Raw genomic sequence first — 17,646 nt, 5'->3', positions numbered from 1 at the left:
AGTTGCAGTGAGTGGAGGCTACTCTCTGGTTGCAATGAGTGGGCTTCTAACTGCAGTGGCTTCTCTTGTTACGGAGCATGGGTCTTGAGTCCTTGAGCTTCAGTAGTTGTGGGCTTAGTTGCCCCCAGACATGTGGAATCTTACTGGATGAGGGATGGAACCTGTGTCCCCTGCTTGACAGGTGAAGTCTTAACCACTGGACCACTAGGGAATTCCATAAAGTTTGCTTTCTATTTGCTCCAAAACTCCTTCCTACATACAGACTTTTCTTTGGGATGGTACAGAATGAGCTTTTTTTCTTATATGGCACAACTTTTATTTGCTCAATCACAGGCCTTTTTCTTCTTCCCTTCAGAGACACCCCCCCCAACCCACCCCCACTCCCAGAGCACTTTTTTCTTGTTCAAATTTGGGTTGATTGCTCTTCCAGGCTGACTGAACAGCTATGATCAGAGATTTCTGTTCTCTGTTATTATTATTAGACCCACTGTATCCTGAATTCTCAAGCTTACGTCCTCATTTTGCTAAAGTATCTCCTCCAGTAACATTAAAAAACTAAACTTCCAGAGTCTAAACGGATGAGTTTCGTTATGGAAATGTTGGTTTTTGAAGTGTTGGCAGGGTAGTTTAAGGAAAGATGCCTAGTAGGTAGCTGAACCTATACTTATAGACAGGAAACATATGAGTGTTGTCAACTGTGTTACCCATGAAACCACCCAGGAAATAAGCTGTTTCAAAGGTCAGAGAGTAAAATAGAACTCTGGGTAACATAAACATTTAGGAATGGGTGGAAGGACACAAACCTTTAATAGAGACCATACAGGAGAGATCTCAGTTTTGTCAAATGCTGCGGGGCCAGACAGTAGGAACAAGATCTCAAAGACACACTGGATTTTAGTCACTAGGTTACAACTTAGTAACCTAAATGCTGGAAAAATAATGGAAGAATTATTAACATAATAACATCTGACACAGTGACTCTGCAGTGGCCCATGAGGCTCTCCAGCAGCAATGTCGGATGGGAGAGGGGACAATGGTGGCATTCAGAGGGGACAGATGACATTCTGCTTCCAGGAAGGAAGCAGAATGAAAGGGATGAAGACCCGAGATTACAGACAAGTGTGTTGAAAACAGCTTACACGGCTTAGGATGAATGAGGAAACATAGGAAATGAAATCATAGGACTTCTGAAAGCCTAAGAGTAAATATAACACTAGAGGAGGCATGAGTAAGATAGCTTGAGAACGCTGGGTGGAGAGGAGGCTGGGGGTGGAGAGGAGGACATACAAAGGTCTTGGGTACCAACAAGCTGTGGATGTGACAGGGGAGGGGCCAGTCACTGAAGTGGGGAGCACCAGGACCTGGGTTAAAGTGTTAGATCCGCCTTCCACAAAGAAACAGTGATGTCATGAGCCGACATAGGCCTCCAGGAGTGGAGGAAGACAGAGCTAATTTCTGAATTCTTGCTTCAATACGGAAGGTCATCCATCAACCCACTGGCAGCAGCCAAGTCAAACAAGTGACAGATGGCACACTCATCCCTGAGAAATTCTCTCAGAGGATTCCCGTAAGACAGTATAGTGAGACTAGACCAGATTCAAAGGTAAGAATCAATTCCACATTCGAGTTGGTGATTCCCAGCACTGGGTGTACACAACCCAACCCAATGAAGACAATGCAAAAATGGCTTTTGGGTAACGCACAATTGAGTATATAATCTCTTACGGCCCCTTCTATTCTACGATAACTTGATTTTTAATACTCTTGGTCCCATGTTAACTAGAAAAAAAATTTGTTTTTGTGTTTTCCTAACCACACCACAAACAAATGTACTATGTCTACTCTTCGTTACATCTTTAAACACACACTCACCCGATTCTTTCGTGGAAGGACTTTGTCTGCATGCTTGCTTTCTTGAGACTTCCTCCTATTAGTTTTCTTTTCTTTACAAGGCTGAGCTTCTGCATTGAGTAAGTTGCAAACACTCTCTTGTGAAAAACTGATCAACTTCTAGAAAGAAAATTGAAAGCAGGGCTACCGTAAAACACAGGCAGTTACATTTTCATTTCACGTCTTTTCCCTCCCCTGTGGATTCTACCACTTTACATCCCATTTCTGCAGAAGTTAATATAGCAATATTAATAGTATTAACATGCAGAAGTTGATACAACATGGTAAATCAACTAGATAGAATTCAATAAAATTTAAAAAAATAAAAAAATAAAAAGAATCATTGTCTCAGGTACCTACTGAACACCTATAATTTAGTATCAGTACCTAACTACTGGTGGGTTATGAGGGAGAAAAATAATGAACTGTTAGATTATCTAAGTTTGACTTCTGCGTTTATCATCCAAAAATATGAGCAAAAAATATTATCAGTATGCTATATGTTTATGCACTATGATGCTGTAGACAAAAATCCAAATTCAACTAATTTAATAAAATCACAGAAGACATGCATTCAATGGGAGTTATGATCACATTGAAAACAGTGGAATGTAGTTTAGGAAAAGTTATGTCATTTTCTGATTGTTAACTACATGCTACTCTTCTCTGCTTTGCACTTTGATGCAATTTATAATAAAACCATGGAGATCCCAAAGAAACTTTCTAAACAGATGACCTTCCACATGAATACACACTCTGAAATCATCTTGTTTTAATGTATTTTTCTTCTTACAGAATTAAGATCACATCAGGAAAACAGCATCACCCTGGGTTACATGGTAGGTAGGATAAGGTATTAGCTCTTGAAACATCGATTAAACCAAGATTTAACCAATAAGTCATTTGAACATGAAAACAGAAAAAAAAAAAAAAAGCTATTGCAACATTTAGAAACAAACACAAGCACTTACGCTTCTTCTGTCAGAGGTCCGCGTTGCTCTACCGACTCTGAAGGGGGCTATATTCTCGTGGTTACTTGAAGAGGCAGAGGTATCAGTGCCTAATGAGCAAGATATAGCAAGATTAGGGAAGCTCACAAAAACTTTTAGATCCGCTGCCTTGGAAACACTGGATACTCTTGAATACTAATTTTGCTTTTAGTATCCTATAGTTACTAAGTTCGGAGAAGGCAATGGCACCCCACTCCAGTACTCTTGCCTGGGAAATCCCATGGATGGAGGAGCCTGGTAGGCTACAGTCTATGGGATAGCTAAGAGTCGGACAAGATTGAGCGACTTCACTTTCACTTTTCACTTTGATGCACTGGAGAAGGAAATGGCAACCCACTCCAGTGTTCTTGCCTGGAGAATCCCAGGGACAGAGGAGCCTGGTGGGCTTCTGTCTATGGGGTTGCACAGAGTCAGACACGACTGACGTGACTTAGCAGCAGCAGTCACTAAGTTGTATCTGTCTCTATGCGACCCCATGGACTGTAGCCCGCCAGGCTCCTCTGTCCATGGGATTTTCCCAGGCAAGAATGCAGGAGTGGGTAGCCATTTCCTTCTCCCTGGATCTTCCCAACCCAGGGATTGAACCTGCATCTCCTGCATTGCAGGCAGATTCTTTACTGCTAAACCACTGGGGAAGCCCATATCTGAACATAAATGTTAATTACCATGAGAAATAAATTTTGAGATTCAAAAAAAATTTTAAAACATTAAAGTACTTTCACAAAGTTCAAAAAATTGAAATGTGATCACTTTTGATGGTATAAAGAGAAGGCAGTGAAGCACGTCGAAGAGTATAAGCTCTGGAAGACGATAGACTATGATTCCAACTTAGTTCTATTAGTAACTTAACATTCCACATTTTGGATTCTGTGCTAATGAGATCAGTTTGTGTCCGAGAGACAAGAAGATATGTTGGTGACCCATTAAAGGATGTCCACTAGGGGAGAGACATGAATAATGGTTCCCACCCTACCTGCTCTGCCCATATTTGCCAGCCAAGTACTGGTTTGTCAGAAAAGCACAGAGAGATCTTTGTTGCCTTGTCATGATCATAAAAAAAGCCAGAAACCTTGGAATATATGTGTGTACAAAATGTCATGTTGATGAACGGTTTTGTATATTTACAAATGATGCTTACAATCCTTATCTTTTCAATTGTGCAACCTGATAAGGAGTTCACTGTGAATCCTTAAGAGTGGAGAGAGCAACTCCTCTGCTCGCAGTGACTTAAAAAAATGAGGCTACCCACTGAAGGAAGTAATGTGTGGGTGATTATAAAGTATGTGACTCAGAATGGAATGAGATGGATATGAGATTTCTTATATGCTTTTGTATACTATTTGGGTTTTTTAAAAAATCAACTATGATCATAATAAAAATAAAAATTTAAAATTAAGGAGATCTTCATATATACATACATTTAATAATATTTATGATTATTTAAAAGTTACTACCTGAAAGAGTCTCAGCAATTGAAGACATATTAAGAGAACTCAAAACGGCAAACGAAACCTGAAGAGGCTCTATGTTTTCCTAAACAAAAAAAGGGTAGAAATTAGATATCTTTAAATTCAGTGGACATATAAAAAATGTGCCCCAAAGAAAATAAGATATATCTTTGTAGAACAAATTGTAGTAAGTATAAAGATAGGAAATCAATAAGGGATTAACTAAATTACAAAAAGCAAAATAAGATACTGAATATAAATATAATGTTTTATAATATTTACAATCATTCTAAAGGAAACCACATTTACTAACTATAATCCACCAAAATAATAATAAAACTTTTAAGTGAAGGGTAGGCATTGATGATCCACCAATAAGTTACCTTTTGAATCATTTGAAGTCCCATATCCTAACCCCGATAAAGTAAGAAAATCTATTAACAAATACAATCTAACATTACAGTATTTTTCAGGCAAGCTTCAAGGCAAATATAAATGCAGATGTGAAATCTTTTCTTTTACACAGCCAGTATAATGGTAGCTGTTAATTTTTCACAGATAAAATCTGTCAGGTTAAATAAATTCCTTTATCACCTGTGTGCTCAGAATTTTTTTATCAGAAATCAATGCTGGATTTTATCAAATGCTTTTTCTCCACCTACTAAGAAGCCCATATCATTTTTCTATTTTATTCTGTTAATATGGTGAATTCCATAGACTGCTTTTCAAATATTAAACCAACTTTGCCTTTTGGGGATAAAAATCTTACTTATTCATAATTTATTCCCTTTTGCATATTAATATGTTTATGAGGATACTGCACTGTAAGTTTTCTTTTCTTATAATGTCTGATTATGGTATCAGGTTAAAGCTGACAGTGATGAATTGGGAAGCATGCTCAACTCAATTGGAAATCAGTACTGAATATTCATTGGAAGGACTGACGCTGAAGCTCCAATACTTTGGCCACCCAATGAGAAGAACAGACTCATTGGAACAGACCCTGATGCTGGGAAAGACTGAAGGCAGGAGAAGAAGGGGCTGACAGAGGATGAGATGGTTGGATGGCATCACTGACTCGATGGACATGAATTTGAGCAAACTCTGGGAGATGGTGAAGAACAGGGAGGCCTGGCGTGCCGCAGTCCATGGGGTCACAAAGAGTCAGACATGACTGAGCAACTGAACTGACTGACTGAGGCAGAATTAGTATTGCACCTTCCTTAAATGATAGAATTCATTAGTAAAGTCATTTGGACATGCAATTTTCTTTGCGGGAAGGTTTTACTTACAGTTTAATTTCTCTAGTTGATACAGGGCTAATGACACCACTTATTTCTTCTTGAGTGGAATTAACAGTTTGTGTCTTTTAAGGAATGTAGCTTAAGTTCTTGAATTTACTGGCATAATATAAAGTTGTTCATAATATTTTTATTACCCTTTCAATTTATCAATTATTAGGAAATTAGTTATGTCACCTCCCTTATTCCTTGTATTGGTAACGAGTATCCTCTTTTTTCCTGAACAGTCAGATTAGAAGTTTACCATTATTTTCTGTAGCATAATCTTTTGATTTCAATGATTTTTCCTCTATTGTTTTTCTGTTCTCTATTTCATTGATTTTCTGCACTTTAAAAAAATAATTTTATTTATTTTTGGCTGTGCCGGGTCTTTGTTGCTGCTCGCCCGGTTAACAGTGAGCGGGGGTCACTCTTCGTTGTGGTGCACAGGTTTCTCACTGCGGTGGCCTCCCCTGTTGCAAAGTGCAAGCTCCAGGGAGCTCAGGCCTCTGCAGCTGCATCTCCTGGGCTCTAGAGCTCAGGCTCAATAGTTGTGGTGCTAGGGCCCAGATGCTCTGCGGCATGTGGGATTTTCCTGGACCAGGGATAGAATCTGTCTCCTGCATTGGCAGGTAGATTCTTTACCACTGAGCCACCAGGGAAGCCCTACACTTATTTTTATTACTTTCTTTCTTTTATCTTAGTTTGATTTTCTTTTTCTAGTTTCTTAAAGTGGAGCCTGAGATCATTAATTTCAGACCTTTCATTTTCAAATATAGCCTTTAATTTTTAAAAATTTCCCTAGGCATGGCTTTAGTTGTACCCCACGTATTTTTGTCATTTTACTGTGGTTTATATCTGTTAACTTATTCCACTTTTGTTTATAGCCTAAGAACCTCTCCCTACCTTGATACCATGCTAATTTGGTTGCATATAAACAAAAAATTGTTCTTACTCTTGCTTTGAACAATTGTCCTTATGAAGACTAATTAAAAAGAAGGAGTCTGTTATATCTGCCCAAATATTTAGCATTTTCAGTGCTCTTCATTCCTGTGTAGATGCAGATTTTCATGCAGAACTATTTTTCCTTTGATTAAAGGGCTTCCTTTTTAATACTTCTAAGGCTAACCTGTTATGGTAATAGGATTATTTCAACTTTCCTATGTCTGAAAAAGCCTCTATTTCACTTTTTGTTTTGAAAGACGGTCTCACTGGATAGAGAATTCTCAATGGACAGGTATTTTGTATTTATTTTTTTTGCTCTAAGTACTTAAATACATCTTTAAAAGACGTTGCTATACTGACTTCTGGTTCCCATAGTTCCAGCAAGAAATCTGCAGCTGCCTCTCTTCTATTTTGTCTTATGTCAGGTGTCTGTTCCTCTCTGGCTCCTTTGAGGCCATTTATTGTTGATTTTGCCTTTTCATACTGTTCATGGGGTTCTCAAGGCAAGAATACTGAAGTGGTTCCCTTCTGATTTTAAGCTTTCTGTATGTTACGTTTCCTGTGCTGGGAATTTGATGAACTTTAGGATCAATGGGCTTCTAATTCTAAAAAATCTGAACATTTTTCAGCCATTGCTTTTCAAGTATGTTTTTTCTGTTCCTTTCACTATCTCCTCACCTTTGGGAACCCTAATTACAAGCATATTACACCACCTGAAGTTGTCCCAGATCATGAATTGTCTACTTATTCTTGTTTAGTCTTTTTCTCTGTGTCACTGAGAATAATTTCTATTGCTACATCTTCAAATTCACTGATCTTTTCTCTTGCAGTCTCTAATATGCTATTAATCTCACCCAATACATTTTTTATTCCTGGAGATTTTAACGTATAGAATTTGATTTGGGTCTTTGCTTTATCTTTTGTGTTCTTAAGCTCAATCTTTTCTCACATTCTTGCACGCACAAGAAATATAGTTAAAATAACTCCTTGTCTCTCCACAAATGTTACCATAGGTATCATGTCTGGGTCTATTCTTACTGATTGATTTGTCCCCTCATTATGGCACTGTTCCCTACACAACTATTAATTTTTACTTGAATGCCAGACATTTTGAATTTAATGTTATTTGGTGCTAGGTAGTTTTGTTTTGGTGGGAAGGATCAAACCATTTTATTGAGGGCTTTCAGAGGAGGGGTGAAGGGTTGGTGGACAATTACATCTGATGCCTGTAACCTGGGTCGGATCTCCACAGCTTCACAGTTGCTCAAAGTACTTCTTATATTCTTGGGTTTAATTATGCAATGCAGCTACATGAATACAAGTTGGCTGTTAGTTTAATTCTGCTCCATTTAATGAGTCAATACTCTGAGCATCTGACACCCTATGAATTATAAGATTTTGCTACGAGGGTTGGTGTGAACACAATTCCTGGCCTATGTGCATGCATGCTAAGTCACTTCAGTCGTGTTCAACTCTTTGTGACCCTATGGGCTGTAGCCCACCAGGCTCCTCTGTCCATGGAATTCTCTAGGCAAGAATACTGGAGTGGGTTGCCATGCCCTCCCTCCACGGGGTCTTCCCGACAAAGGGACTGAACCCACGTCTCTAACATCTCTTGCACTGGCGGGTGCGTTCTTTGCCACAAGTACCACCTGGGAAGCCCTGTGTGAGCTCTAGGCATTTCCTTCTGCTCATTTCAGCGATTCCTCCCTGGCCTGTGGCAGTTTACTCACAAAGGTATGTACACCAGCACTGACCCTTAGCAGATCTCCAGAGTTCTCTCTGTGCAAGTCTCTTCTCTGGTATTTTACCTGGCGAACTCCAGCCTCCTTCACCTTCCCAGGCCCAAACTCCATCTTCTCAACTCAGGGAGACTTCCAGGCTCCGTCAAGGTAACGCCTCCCTGTGCTGCAGCCTGGAAATCCAGCCCCAGCAGCAAGATGGGGCTCTCATGAGGTTTACCTCCCCTGTTACCCAGGGATTACTGTCTGTGCTTCCAGTAGCCGCTGTCTGTGAACCACTGTTTCTTATCTTTTTCTTTGGCTTTTGAGTTCTTTTTCACGGGAATATAAATTAGGTCCCTCTTACTCCATCTTGGCCAAAAGCAGAATATTCTTATTTCAAGGTATAATAGCGAGAGAGAATGAAAAACAGTCCCAATGTAAAATGGGTAAGTAAAATTAATAGGTAATTCTAAGAAATTCAAATGGCCTACAAACATGTGAAAATGTTCAAACCTCACTAACAAAATTTTCAAGTCATCTTTTTCTCCTATTAAGCTATTAAAAAAAAAAAGTACAGTTAATACTCAGGGTTTACAAAGATATAATAAAATAGGATTACTTATAGTACTGTGAGTTCAAACAAGTACATACTTTCTGAATGCTAATTTAGCACTATGTATAAAAAAATTCGAAAATTGTTCATATTCCTGAGTCCAGTTATCCTACCTGTAGAAATTTAGAAGAACAATTTATATTTATAATATATTGATTCTAAGATTGTTGCTCTTTCACATCTTAACACCTTTGAAATCTGAGCACATGGTCTGTGTCAGTTTAACTTTCAGCATTTTTTCTCAAAGAACGGCACATCTTACAATCAGTAAGGTTCCAAGAAATATGCTATGTTCAAGGAGTCATGGAAGTTATTGTTTTTAACAGGAGAAAACTGGTAGTAATCTAGCTAGAAAATGCATTAACTTATATCATGACCCCCTATTCATTTTGTTTCATGATTTCAAAGCATAATTACTGCTCATGCAAATAGGTGAGGTATGATGAAAACAGAAACAAGTCTGTTTCACACTTTCCATACTTACAAGATTCTCTTCCTTGTCATCAAAATTTGGTTGAGGTAACCACTCAGGAACTGGAGACTGTTCAAGTAGCGGGGGACTGAGGCTACTTAAATCCTTTTTACGGACAGGTGTTTGTCCTTTACGCAGTGGAGTGTTAGCTGGCAAAGATTCATCAAACACTTCAGGGCTTAGGTCCTCTCCGAAAGTAACTCTCTTCCTCTTCTTTGTATTTGGCAAGGCTGTGAAAGTGAAAGTGAAGGCCACTCAGTGGTGTCTGACTCTTTGCGACCCCATGGACTATACAGTCCATGGAATTCTCCAGGCCAGAATACTGGAGTGGGTAGCCTTTCCCTTCTCCAAGAGATCTTCTCAACCCAGGAATCGAACCCAGGTCTCCCGCACTGGAAAGGCTAGTACTTCACAATTTTCTTGACCTTCTGTAGATAATTACATTTCTTATCTAAAAGGCATATCCTAGAATCTTAACATCACTGGATTGGCTATTCATATAATACAAAACATAGTTTGTAGAGAGAAAAAAAGTTTAAAATGGAAGAGATATACAATATTTCCAATTAAAATGTGGTAATAAAATTTAAGTAAATTTTGCATGCTGAATTTAGATGACAAGAATGGTATATCATTTCCTCTACAAATTTCACCATTATACAAAAATGGATAGATGAAGTGGATAGAACCAATTCTGAGACTCTCTAGAGAGATTCCATCCCCCACCTCTCAAGTTATCTTCATTCCCAGGTAATTTCAGAAGCATCAGGCATCAGCAGGTCATTGAAAAGATCACAGACTATCTCAGATGTTTTTAATAACAAGAAAATTATATCCACATGCTTCAAAATAAACCTGAAGTTCTTACCTGCTGTTTGTTCTTTGCAACTGTTTGCAAGACTGGAGGTTAAGCTTGGACAAGTCTCGTCATTATAGAGGTTGTCAAGGTGTTCCTAAACAAAATAAACAACCATGAATAATTTTACATTTATAAATACACATACACAGTCATTAAGAATGGCAACTTGGAATTTCTTTTCTGCCAAGGACAGATACTATACAGTACTGCAGATTACCTTTACTTTCATAATTGATCTAACTTAAATACCATGATATTAGCCACAAAGAAAAACTGGGTTTCCTAGTTATTACTCTAGTAAGTAGTTTTAAGCCAAAATGAAAAAACAGGAATCCATAATGTGGGCTAAATTCATTTCCTCCTTTTGGATCTGGCAAATGAAGTTAAGGAAAATATGAGTGGCCAGAATTACAGTGTACTCTGGACAGTGTCAACTGAGGTATACTGTATAAATGATCTGAAGTATAAGACTTTCCTCAAAACAAGAAAAAAAACAAGTATGTAAATAGCATAATACGGTGTTTTGGCTTTTGTTTTTTTTTTTTTTTAATGTGCACTATTTTTATTTTATTTGGACCATTTTAAAAGTTTTTATTGACTTTGTTACAATATTGCTTCTGTTATGTTTTGTGTTTTTTTTTTTTTGGCCAGGAGGCATGTGGAATCTTCAACATACTATATTCCACACTGAGTGTAAATAAAAAAGTAAAGAGCAAAAAGAAAGTGCCCAGTGCTACTACAAGTGAGAAAGAGGAGGCAAAAAAAATTATGGTGAGACATTTTCCATTAAGCCAGTATGACATAATATTTCAGAGGTACTTATGGGAACCAAAAGCAGTCTTTATTCGATTTGCTTTAGGAGGTGTAGCTTTCTACTGACCTGCAGGCTTTCTGCACACAGCTTCACAGCGGGTTTCTTCAGTACAGAACGTAGGACAAACGTCTTGGAGGACGGAAGGTCCTTCTGGCACAGTGGGGTAACCAGGGACCTGACTTCGGGAGCTGTGTCTGTGCTCACTTCTGTACATTTATCAACTGAAACGGCATCATTGGATCCTCTCTCTTCTACGGAGGCAGCATCCTGGATTCCTACAACACAGAGTTGTAACCATGAGGGGGGCAGACGTCTGAATCAGTCCATTCTACACCAAAGGTAGTGTGTATTTGCAAAGGGAGGAACATGCTCCTCAGATATTCAACCCTAAGACATCCTGCTTAGAGTGTAACATCTGGGATTTCATTTGGAAATACAAAGAAAAAAAAAGAGAGAAAAGTGGCACTGGTCACAGCTTTTAGTTCAAATCAAACTACTGAGGGAAAAGGTAAGGAAGGTATTTTGGCTCCATGCAAAGTTAAAGAGGAATCCTTGGCTCAGCTATTAACTGTTAACCTGCCTCCACTCATGACACTTATGATGGCCATCATGAAACTAACCTGAGCTAGACAATGAATCTTGACCAATTTTAGTGCTGCAAACAGAAGCATTTTTAGGATGTCAGCCTGGTAGGAGGGAGAGGACAAGATGCTGAAGAGAAAGATTATTAAATAAAACAATTCACATTCTGTGTTGTCTAGCTGCTAAGTCATGTCTGACTCTTTGCAACCCTGTGGACGATAGCCTACCAGGCTCCTCTGTCTATGGGATTTCCCAGGTAAGAATTCTGGAGTGGGTTGCCATTTCCTCCTCGAGGGGATCTTCTTGACCCAGGTATCGAACCTGTGTTTCCTGCACTGGCAGGCAGCTTCTTCACCACTGAGTCACCAGGGAAGCCCTCACGTGCCGTTAAACAAGCCAAGGCTCCCCCGCAATTCTCATAGAAGACCACTGCCTGCTGACTGACACGTAACACATAGATTCTGGGTGCTTAAGAGATACAGTGATAAACACGACAGTCAAAGCCTCCATGGCCTGAGAACATAAAGTATAGGAACTGGGAGGTGCAGAAGGAAGGAGCTGGCTGTGCCTGTAAAAGGGCAGTATGTCATCTCTCATACAACAAGAGCTCTAAAACATTTCTACTAAACCATGAGCTCCTAAAATGCAAGGAATGGTTTCAGTGTGTCCAAATGTTCACATATAAGTAAATCAACCACAAATGTCTACTGAAAAACATTTCATGGGTGAATCAGCACAGGTACCAAGGAAAAAAGTAATACTTACCACTTGAAGCCTCTGTAAGTTCTGAAAGTAGAGGAGACTCATTCATTAAACATCCACACTGTAGATTTAAACCAGATGCAGAAGATTTCTTGGGGGGCAAAAACAATGAAGAAGTATTAAATTTTATTATTTATAGGATTACTATTTTTATAAAGATTTGAGTTAGCATTACAGATTATCTGGAAATCTGATGTTAAATCAATCAATACATCACTTCATTATCTAGTTAATTTTTACGGAAGTATGTAGGAATAAAACTAAAAACAGAGTATTCATTCTCACTGACTCCTAAACATCCAATCCAACAATGCTCAATTCCCTAGGAAGTGTTCACAGGGCATAGTTTTTGCTGCCTTATTGTTTGAAATCTAGAAAACTATGTTAACTACTTTCCTTAAAGAGGAAATTCTCAAAATAATGAAAAACAAAATTACTAATCAAACAACAGAAGATATCAAAAGCTAGAAAGGGAAAACCATTAACGGTCAGGGTAGAAAACACACTCCTATTAATAGGGAAACCATTTCTAAATCATGATGTGTCCAAAAATTAATCAAAATTCTGATTAAAAAATTACCATCAGATGATTTCATATCAACTAGAACAGGGCAGAGAGAGCAGAGATTATAAGCGACTCTGAGATACACATGAAACTCATGGGTCCTGATGGTTGACCATAATGGGCAGCAAACATCTATTAAGCCAGTCTAGACAGGATCAACAGGACATGTGCTGGAGCTGCATGACAGAGAAGGTGCAAGGTAAAAAGCTTCCACTCTACTGGCATAAGGTGTCTTCTCTCACTAAAGAAACAGGAACCTACTGTATCAAAGCAAAACTCAGGGTCATGAGAGAACTAGCTACCTGTTTACACTTGTGTGAAGGTCGAGGATCCTCAGGTTGGTGGTGCTAGTGGTAAAGAATCTGCCTGCCAATGCAGGAGACGTAAGAGATGCGGGTTTGATCTCTGGGTCGGGAAGACCCCCAAGAGGAGGGCATGGTAACCCACTTCAGTATTCTTGCCTGGAGAATCCCACAGACAGAGGAGCCTTGTGGGCTATGGTCCATACGGTCTCAAAGAGTCAGACGTGACTGATGCAACTAAGCACGCACACACGCAAGGATCTGCAACAGTATTATTGAACTCGTGTTGCTTATCATCTTTTGATGATGTTGACAGCCTCTAGGCAGTTATAAGCAACAACAAAAAAACCCCTATGGCTACTTGAAAGAAGTGGGGAGAGGAAGAGAAAAATTGCTAAATGACACCTTGCTTTCCAGCTGGTGTTAAACCAGTGAGGGGCTGCAACGCAGACATGACAGACCCCAGACCTTGGGGTCCAGCCCAAGTGTAACCATCACCTCATTTACCAGGTCTATGTAAGTAAGATGCTCATATGTCTACTGCCTACAGAGACAAAATGCTGTTCAAGGGCGGGACTGGGACTTTCTCACCATGGTACCGTTGGTATCTAGAATAATACATCGCAAATAGAAGATCACAGGGCTTCATTTTGCATAGTGTTTTTCATATCAAAAGCAACATATTGATCAAAGCAGTCTATCACAGCCAGTAAGCCAACCAACCACATAAAAATTTAACAAGCAGGGAATGCCTCATACACACACAATTGAAACCCAGCTCAAATATAGTAATAGCATGTTGTTGTTCCTGTTTAGTCACTAAGTCAAGTCCAAATCTTTTGCAACTCTGTGGATGGTAGTCTTACCAGGCTCCTCTGTCCATGGGATTTCCCAGGCAAGAATACTAGAGTGGATTGTCATTTCCTTCTCCAGGGGATCTTCCAGACTCAGGGACTGAACCTGTGTCTCCTACATTGGCAGGTGGGTTCCTTTACCACCGACCCACCTGGGAAGCCCCAAACACTGCAACACAACGTACATAAGTACAATTGCAAAAGGGCATTGACAGTCCTCAAACTGCTAGCTCGAAAGACCAAAACTGCATTTCCTGTTCCCAGTAAGTGCATTACCTGGGAGAGACCAGCACAAGTTTCAACAGCACACTTCATGTCTGTACTGGGACAAACAGCCATATTAACACCGCAGGCCTGGAGATCAACCGCATCAGTTAGATTTACGTCAGAGCTGCTTGGAGAGGATAGTCTCCGACGTTTGGACGATGACTGTGCAGGGAACTCAGACAGCTGACATTCACCAAGACTTTCCTTTTTGGCTAGGTACACAAAACAAAATAAAAGCAAAACACAGGTTCCAAGATTTTCTTTTACAATATCATTTGAAAACTGCACCCATCATCATAATTTCATGATGTAATTTAATGCTTGAACATAAATCCTTTAACAATGAAAAGGAAAATCTAGTAGTACATTTTTATTCAAAAAAGGAAATCTAACTGAAATGCAAGACAACATGACTACTAAAAAGATAACAATTATCAGAGTTAACTTTCTTTGGGCTTTCAAAAGATACACCAAGATATATTTGCATTTCTGATATAATATCTCATTCTATTTTTTTAATTTAAAATGAAACCTTTTCTTTTGAACATTTTAAAGGATGTGGTTATGTTCCAATATTGGTTCTGTTCTGACTGTATATGATTTTATGAAAAATACAGCCACAATTTTTCCTGGGGACAAAAAGGGAATTTAATTGTCCACAGAATTTATAGCAATTATGTAAATAAAATATCTTAAAGCTCAGATAAAAACTGAAAAATAGGTAAGTTACAAATCACCAATATAAATGAGTGTATGGGAGCTGGTTGTGTACTGCAGAGGCAGATGCCCTGGATTTGTATTAGTAACAATGCCCTGCAATCAAGTAGGTGTTGAAATGCACCTGAAGATGGTTCAACAAACCAAACAAAACCATTTGGAACCTTAGGATTATGTCGATTATATCAAGGCCAGGATTTTGTCTAGTTCTGGGGTCTGAAATGCTTTGTGATTGGAAAATCAAAAGTGACAGAAAAAATTATCAAAAAGTTACAATCTAAAACTTATGGTAAAGAGTATGGCAGGCTATTGAGATGTCAGAATAAATATATCTGTTTACAATATCAGGGTTGGGTGTTTGGTATTCATATAAATGCTTACCAAAATTAATAATAATCCTCTAAAAAACCAAGGGTTTGACAGAAAAACAACAAAATTCTGTAAGCAATTATCCTTCAATATAAAAATAAATTAAAAAAGAAAAAAAAAAAGAAGGGTTGTTCACCCAAATCTATGGGCAGGCCCAATTTTAAAGATGAAGCAGTCCATGGGCTCTGACATTGTAACATTTAACACTTAATTGTGGCCATATGAAAACATAAGGTGTATGCTCAGGAATGATGTTTTTTCAAGAGAAATCAGAAATCTAGATTTTTGTGTGAAACATCCCAAATTTTAAATGTTATGGCTCTATTCAGAAAAGATAGCTTTCACACTATAGAAGTAAATCTTTTTTTTAATATCTCAGAGGTTTGTCTCAAAAGATGCAAAAGTCCAAACAGACTGAATTCTTTCTACTCACTCGAGCCTCTGGTCTTGAACACTCCTTCCGCCTCTGAGAATTCAGGACAGTCAGTCATTTTCTCGTTTTCCTTTATGGAGTTAAAAGCCAAATGGAAGGCAGACATTTGCTCTCTTAAAGAATAAACATTTCGATACAAAGCAGGGCTGCCCTGTTAAAATATAGAAGCACAGAGGACATTACAAATCAAGCCAAAGATGGGCTTTTTGAAGATCAGAGGTAAAAAGTTAATAGAGAAGAGACCCTCCTCCCTTGAATCGAACATTTTTTAAACAATTTTTTTTTATTTTCTGGCCATGCCACTCAGCATGTGGGATCTTAGTTCCCTAAGAGTCGAACCTGTGCCCCTGCAGTGGAAGGATTCCCTTTAGTGGAACCATGGAGTCTTAACTACTAGATCAGCAGGGAAGTCCCAAATCATGTATTTTTAGTCTGAACATTCAGTGTGCTGCCCTCATCTCTATTTCTCCTCTCTCCTACTTGTGCTGAGTCGCTCAGTTGTGTGTGATTCTTTGCGACTCCATGGACTGTAGCCCGCCAGGCTCCTCTGTCCATGGGATTCTCCAGGCAAGAATACTGGAGTGGGTTGCCATGTCCTCCTCCAGGGGATCTTCCCAACTCAGGGATCAAAGCCAAGTCTCCCACATTGCAGGCAGATTCTTTACCATCTGAGCCACCAGGGAAGCCCAAGAATACTGGAGTGTGTAGCCTATCCCTTCTCCAGCAGGTCTTCCCAACCCAGGAATCAAACTGGGGTCTTCTGAATTGCAGATGCATTATTTACCGGTTGAACTACCAGGCAAGCCTTACCAAAGAGCAATAGCTACTCTTTGGTAGCTATTAAAAGTTTATATTACTATAAACATGGAGCAACAGGTTGGCCAGTACTAATATTGACAAACCCATGGAGGAGAGAAGAGAAGTCTGTCTGTAGTAGATGGGAAGCACTTTAAAAAGAAACCCAGACAAAACACATCCCAATTATTTGAGAGTTATACAAATCTTTACATTCGATGACTTCCCTGGTGACTCAGATGGTAAAGAATCTGTCTGCAACCTGAGAGACGCAGGTTTGATCCCTAGGTCAGGAAGATTCCCTGAAGAAGGAAATGGCAACCCACTCTAGTATTCTTGCCTAGAGAATTCCATGGACAGAGGAGCCTAATGGGCTATAGTCCATGAGGTCACAAAGAGTCGGACACAACAGAGTGACTAACACTTTTACTTTCATGAACGTTGAGTTATATATGTTGTTTACATATGATGTATATTATCTCTTAAAAACTGTACAGAAGAACTTTTCTTCCAAAGAGGAAATATGGATGAACAGCAGACGCATGAAACGATGCTCAACATCACTAATCATTAGGGAAATGCAAATCAAAACCTCAGTGAGGTATCACCTCACAGCTGTCAGCATAGCTATCATCAAAAAGTTCACAGATCAGGACTTCCCTGGTGGTCCAGTGGTTAAGACTCCATGCTTCACTGCAGGGGGCATGGGCTTGATCCCTGGATGGTAACTAAGATTCTGCATGCCACATGGTGTGACCAAAAAAAAAAGGAACCCTCATTGCTGTTGGGAGGAATGGAAATTGGTGTAGCCACTGTGGAAAATAGTACGGAGGTCTCTGAAAGAACTAAAAATAGAACTACCACATGATCCAGCAATTCTCCTGGATATATAACCCCCTAAAACCTCTAACTCGAAGAGATATATGAACCCCAATGTTCATAGCA

The 17,646-nt window shown here is 39.1% G+C and overlaps 1 protein-coding gene across 3 annotated transcripts in view; it reads right to left on the bottom strand.

The window, feature by feature from the left end:
• CDCA2 (cell division cycle associated 2) overlaps positions 1–17,646 on the bottom strand; it is a 43,493-nt gene that overhangs the window by 12,713 nt on the left and 13,134 nt on the right. For 2 of the 3 annotated variants that reach the window (XM_061425873.1, XM_061425875.1), the window contains 9 exons: positions 15,907–16,057; positions 14,397–14,599; positions 12,403–12,490; positions 11,122–11,330; positions 10,251–10,335; positions 9,395–9,612; positions 4,355–4,433; positions 2,862–2,950; positions 1,873–2,010 (listed from right to left, as the gene is read on the bottom strand). In XM_061425873.1, the coding sequence (XP_061281857.1) occupies positions 1,873–2,010; positions 2,862–2,950; positions 4,355–4,433; positions 9,395–9,612; positions 10,251–10,335; positions 11,122–11,330; positions 12,403–12,490; positions 14,397–14,599; positions 15,907–16,057 (1,260 nt within the window). Of the gene's footprint in view, positions 1–1,872; positions 2,011–2,861; positions 2,951–4,354; positions 4,434–9,394; positions 9,613–10,250; positions 10,336–11,121; positions 11,331–12,402; positions 12,491–14,396; positions 14,600–15,906; positions 16,060–17,646 lie in introns of all 3 variants that reach the window. The other variant, XM_061425874.1, reaches the window with a different exon arrangement.

This window comes from Bos javanicus, chromosome 8 (genome assembly GCF_032452875.1).
Source record: "Bos javanicus breed banteng chromosome 8, ARS-OSU_banteng_1.0, whole genome shotgun sequence".
Classification (NCBI taxonomy): Eukaryota; Metazoa; Chordata; class Mammalia; order Artiodactyla; family Bovidae; genus Bos; species Bos javanicus.
This window is presented reverse-complemented; position numbering and strand designations above follow the sequence as displayed.